Here is a 6012-nt window from a genome sequence, read left to right on the forward strand (position 1 = left end):
GTTTTTGGCATGTAGAGAGCCAGTTTTTCCAGCACCATTTGTTAAAGAGGCTATCTTTCTTCCAATGAGTATGTTTAGCCCCTTTGTCAAAGATAAGGTGGCTGAGTGTGTTCATAGGATGATTTGGCTTTTAGAGATCAGCCTGAAACTCCTTATATACCAGCACCCCAGGATGGTGTATTCCCTTATCTTTAGAAACTAGGAGACTGCACTAAGAGGCATCCCGCACTCTGTTAGGATCTCTACCTATGGTCTACCTACAGGCCACCTGCTCATGAAGGGAATCAGTGGTGGGATGGAGGTATCTCTGACTGGGCAGGTATCACCGTCACTCACAAGCAACAGCTGTGCAAGGTAACTGACCACCTGACTTTGCCTTCCTCTGTCTGTCCTAGTGGGAGGCTGGATCTTTTCCAACCCAGATGGTATGTGCACAGCAGGCAACAGCAGCTACCAGTACGCAGGTCCTCTGCCTCTGCCCACCCCACACACACACCACGGCTGTGAGCACTACGCTGGCCTCCGAGGACGCCGCCAGGTGCCCTACCCCCCGGCCTACGTGCACAGGAGCCATTCTCCCTCAGGTGTGTGTGGCTTTGGTAATTAAGCCCTGGGGATGGGTCGGGCTGGCAAAGGGGTACAGGGAGTTAGCTGCCTTGTGCTGGCTGTGACGCTATGATGTTCTGAATTTATTCAGAACATTTTGCCTTTAGATTTTATGGAAGAGCTAGGGGTTATATGGCATTAGCTTTGGTGAAAAAGGTGGATGAGGACACAGTGATGCTTTTACAAGCTTGCCTTTCTGTTGAATGGCACTCAGCAGCAATCTCCACTGTATTTTTTTTTTTAAATCACACTCTGTAAACACCTTCATGAAAGAGAGCTTCTAGAACTTTAGAAAGTGGCAAGAAAAAAAAATAAAGTGACAAGAATGCTGGGATAAATGTATTTGAAATGAAATGCAGTATTTTGAGGGGGATTGCTGCCATGTGTCTTTTACTATTATAAGCTTAAACATTTACCATATATTTTGGTTACCCCTTGTGGATTCTTCCCAGGAGGCTCTTGGGGCTACACAAATACATATGTAATTAATCATCACATAGTGCATGAGTTCTCTGGTGTGGGCTGCGGGCCTGCAGCACCACCTGGGAACTTGTTAGAGCTCTTGACTCTCAGGTTTTGCTCCCAGGCCAGAGTGTACATTCCCAAGTGGCCCAGAGGCACATTAAGGCTTGAGAAATATTCTAGAGCACACATAAGTCAGGGCGCCGAGGGAATGAAAAAAGAGCAACTAGACTTGCTTGGTGGGTTGGAGAAGCTGCGCTGGGGTCAGTGTTTCAGCTGGGCCTGGAAGGACGAATAGGAAAGGACAGCAAGGCGTGGGCAGGAGGGGCAGATGGACAGCGAGTGACACAGGCAGAGGTGTGGGTGTCCCAGGTGGAGGGAGTGAAGATGCAGGGGATGAAAGAGCCTGGGTTTTCTGGGAACAGACTGGAAATGGAATGTGGAAGAATGGGGGTGTTGGGAGATGTGGGCGCTGCGGCTGTAGAGGTGGCAAATGCCTCATCATAGAGAGAAGCGACATGGCCGGGGTCTTTTTCACTTTGTGCTGCTGTCACAGCATGGAGATGGAGTAGTTGGTAAGGAACACAGTTCTGGTAGCGAAGAAGTCTAAGATCAAAGGATTGGCATTTGCTCAGGACCTTCTTGCTGGGTGTAGAATGGAAGGCAGCTCATGAATGGCAGAGAGATGGAGGGGGCTGACTTCATCCTTTTATATGAAACTCACTCCCATGCTCATACCTAAAAGAGGATCACTAGTCCACCAATGGGCTCCTAAGGGTCCTTCCTCTCAGCGTTGTTTCCTTGGGGATTAAGTTTCTAGTACGGGGACACATTCAAACCACAGCACCAGGGATGTGCATTGGGATCTTCCTCCTCTTTCTTCCTTCCCTTTCTTCTTCTTTTCTCTCTTTTCTTTTTTTCTCTTTCTTTATATGACTATTTATGCACATAGAGGTTCAAATAAATAGAAAATGCTATTCCTTTCCCTCCATTTATGTGTACAACATGGTCTGTCTCTCTGTCTATCTATCTACCTACCTACCTATCTATTTGTTGAGATTACTCTTACAGTCAAGTATTTCCATCTTCTCATAATTTTCTTTTTAGGTAAGAGCACCTGAAACCCACTTTCATAGAAGAATTTAATTATACAATACAATATTATTATTAACTATATTATTATTAATAACTGTTTTAACTATATTATTAACTATATTCTTCATGCTGCATAGTAGATCCATAGACTTACTCATCAAGGCATCATTGAGTCTTTTGACCCAAGCTCCTCACCACGCCCTCTCCGCTGTTCCACTCTCTGCTTCTGTGAATTCAGCTTTCCCAGATTCCACACACAAATGAGATCCTGTGGTCCTTTTCTTCCTATGAGAAGACACCATTCCTGAGATGTTTAAGTCCATTTGAGAGGATAAAGTCCTGGACCCCAAGAGTCTCAGCTGGGCACTGGTGGCCCTTAATCTCAGCTTGTGGGGATACTATTATAGTTTATTCTTAAGGGCAGTGAATGTGGCAACAGGAGTTGGATAAACCTGGTTCACAGGGTGCCAATCAGTCTTCCTACCTGAGCCTCATATGTGAGCCAGAGATGCGAAGTTGTGAAGACTGTGGATGGTGAGCAGTGCCTGGCATAGAGGTGCACTTCCCTGAGCCAAACAAAGCTCTTTCCTCTTTTATGTTTCCCTCCAAAAGAACTAGCAAATTGCTGGTGCTTGTAGACCGGCCATTGTTATGGTTTGTCCTTGGATCATGTTGCTGGTCATTGCCTGTATGAGTTCTAAAGGTCATTGCCTTTATAAGTTTTGCATGCCTTGTCACTTGAACTGTTGTTATTTTTCCTGAAGTGAACTTGATAGAAAGTTCAAACAGTAACCTGCAAGTCTTCTCAGGACCTGACAGCTGGAATTCCTTGTCCTCTCCTCCCCACGCCAGCATCCTGTCTGTACCCCACACCAGTGGACCAATCAATCCAGGGCCCAGGTAAGACTGACACCAGTGACTTGCTCACTTGTGGTCCTGGAGGCTTCCCGTACTCCTGAGCACTCAAGTGTAATCTTTTCCAAGTGTGTCTCAGTCTAAACTGTGGTGACTGCTAAGCTATCATGTTCAATAGGCACATGCAGAATTTTGGAAGATGCAAAAGGGCTTCACAATGGTGTCTCAGGAGACATCAGATGATAACAATGATTTGTAGGTCTAGAGAAAGTAGGAGAATGTGAAGGATTTTGGTGCACAGTGCAGTTCTTATAATTTAATGTGTACCAGAAGCTGGCCCTAGGCCTGGGCCAGGGCCTCCTGGGTCTGCTTGTCCTGGAAGTCCTTCTGGAGATGGGGTGTTGCGGGAGCACACCCATCTCACCCGCTCACATCTCCCTACTATTATTCTCTGAACTCCTGTTTTCTCTGGGCCTGACCCTGCCATTGTTAGACATGGTGAAACTTCCCGTCTCTGGCTCACATGTGAGACTCAGGCAGAGAGACTGGCTCCCTGTGACCCAGGTCTATCCAATTCCTGTTACCACATTCTCTGCCCTTAAGAATGAACTATAATAGCATCCCCACAAGCTGAGATTAAGGGCCACCAGTGCCCAGCTGAGACTTCTGGGGTCCAGGACTTTATCCTCTCAAGCCTTTGTTTTTAAACACACTAAATGGTTCCAGGATGTCACCAAGTTTGGCAACCAGTGCAACGGAAGTGGAGAAGATGAAGAAAGTGGCCTTGCTTTTATGGCAGGTGTCAGAGCTAGCAGGTGGAGGTCAGGGACGGGAGAATTATAACATCCATTTACTGAGTGCCACCTGCTGAGAACCATACCCTCACCCTCTTATTTTGCCATCATAGCAGTCACGAAGGTCTATAAAATATGACTCCAGATCTTGAAGAAGCTTAAGACTCAGATATGAACTAACTTGACAGAGATCACAGAACTAATAAGTGGTAGAGATGGACTGAAACTCAGGGCTTTTGACACCAATGTCTCAGTTTTTATGCCTCTGTTGGCCAGAAAGAGACCAAACTCACAGATCACATGGTTCAAGATATGTTCCTTTCACCGCTTTTCCTGATTTATATGGTCAGGAAGGGCAATTTTCCAGGGAAGTGAAATGCTGTGTTTAAAATAGTAAATTGTTAGTGGCAGGGCCAGCGCCGGCATTCAGGTCACAGAATAGGCAGTCTTGGTCTTTCCTGCCGTACCTAGCTGCTCCTCTCAGCTTTTCTATTGGAGCAGAGCCTGTCTGTGTCTAGCTAGCAGGACAGCCCTCTTTTACCCCTGCCCTTCTGTGTACCATGTCCCTGTTTAGCAGCTGGCACTGCTTCCTTAAAGCATCATCAAAATCCTCTCTCTATGTGTGTCTTGCAGCCCTTATCCGTGCCTGTGGACCATCAGCAATGGAGGTGGAGGTCCTGCAGGCTCAGCCCCCGAGATGCATGCCAGCAGCCCTGGGGCATTTCTCCTTGGAAACCCAGCTGTGACTTCACCTCCTTCAGGGCTGCCCACGCAGGCACCAGCTTCAGCAGGTGTGGAGGTTCTGGGAGAGCCTGCACTCACCAGCATCGCAGTGTCTACCTGGACGGCAGTGGCCTCGCATCCCTTCCCAGGCTGGGGTGGTCCGAGTGGGAGTGGGCGCCACTCTCCCTCTCCTTTGGACAGCTAGGAAGAAGCTGAGCAGCCTGTGTTGGCAGAGGACCCTGGACGTGTGCAGTGCTGAAAAACCCCATCTGCTGACTGGGGTCTCCAGGGTCCACTTGTCCTGGAAGTCCTTCTGGAGGTGGGGTGTTGCAGGGGAATGCCAAACACACCCACTCCCATCTCCCTGCCATATTCCTCTGCAATCCCATTTTCTCTGGGTTCAACCCTGCCATTGTTAGATGTGGTGAAACTTCACCCATCACTTCTTGGTTTCCTTCCCCTGGAAAGCTGATGAGATGATACAATTGATCATGTGCTACAGTAGTGTGTCTGTAGTTGAGGGGATGAGGCCACCTCCCTCCCTGGCTCTGCTCCCACCCTTTTCTGGGCTTCAGCTCCCTGTATCAACCTTTACTTCTTGTTCCACCAGAGCATTCCTAGTCACTGCCCTTTCCCTTCTGGATGCCTCTGCCAGTCCCTGGAATGGCCCTCCCTCCCCACTTCACCAGTGTGACTCTGTCCACCCCTCTGGGGTCCTGTGGGAGCAATGCTTGTGAATCCATGCAGCTGGTGAAACGCACCTTTCCTCAATGGTTGCTCTCCCTGGTCACAGAGCTCACATCCTTCTGTTTTGCATTTTTGTTACCCATGAGGTTGTCTCTCTTCACTAGAGTATATGCTCCTCAAGGGGGATGCCTGGCCTTCCCACCTTTGTGCCCCTTAACACGCTGCACTGTGCCTTGCCTTTTGTAGGTGCCCAATAAACATTTGCTGAGCTGAATTGTTTTGGGTTGTGTGTGTGTTTTGTAAGAGGACAATGTTTTCAGGCAGCAGCACTCTGAAAATCCCAGTGCTTTGGGAGGCTGAAGCATGAAGATCAGGAATTTGAACCCAGCATGGGGAACTTAGACACTTAGCAAGACCATGTCTCAAAATAAAATATAAAAAAGGGCTGGAGACACAGCTCAATGCAATGAGCTAGGGTTTTTTCTCTAGTCTATCAGTCAGTGCTCACTAAAGAAACAGATTTAATGTAAGTTATAATAATGCATATAGGTTTACCAGGTGGGCTTATAGTGGCTGCTCACAGAATCAGATGTGGAGTACAAACAGGCTGGCTGTCAGAGTTTACAAGCCTGGAGCTCACTGTAGCATTCTGTGCCAGTCTGAGTCAGGAAGCTGGAGTCTGTGTTGGAAGCCAGAAGATGAATGTACAAGGAGAAGGCAAAGACTGAGCTCCTCCAAAGAAACAATAGGGATGTTTTCTTTTTTCCTTTCTATTCCATTCAAGCCACAA

General features: G+C 47.7%; 1 protein-coding gene across 1 annotated transcript in view; it reads left to right on the top strand.

Moving 5' to 3' along the window:
- The window catches only part of Tbx19 (T-box 19), a 33640-nt gene extending 28192 nt beyond the window's left edge, over positions 1-5448 (top strand). The window contains exons 6-8 of the mRNA XM_004646051.3: positions 396-584; positions 2928-3063; positions 4446-5448. Coding sequence (XP_004646108.1) covers positions 396-584; positions 2928-3063; positions 4446-4740 — 620 coding nt within the window. The 3' untranslated portion in view covers positions 4741-5448. The remainder of the gene's footprint in view (positions 1-395; positions 585-2927; positions 3064-4445) is intronic.
- The last annotated feature ends 564 nt before the right edge of the window (positions 5449-6012 follow it).

This window comes from Octodon degus, unplaced genomic scaffold, assembly GCF_000260255.1.
Source record: "Octodon degus isolate 3935 unplaced genomic scaffold, OctDeg1.0 scaffold00250, whole genome shotgun sequence".
In the NCBI taxonomy this organism is placed as follows: domain Eukaryota; kingdom Metazoa; phylum Chordata; class Mammalia; order Rodentia; family Octodontidae; genus Octodon; species Octodon degus.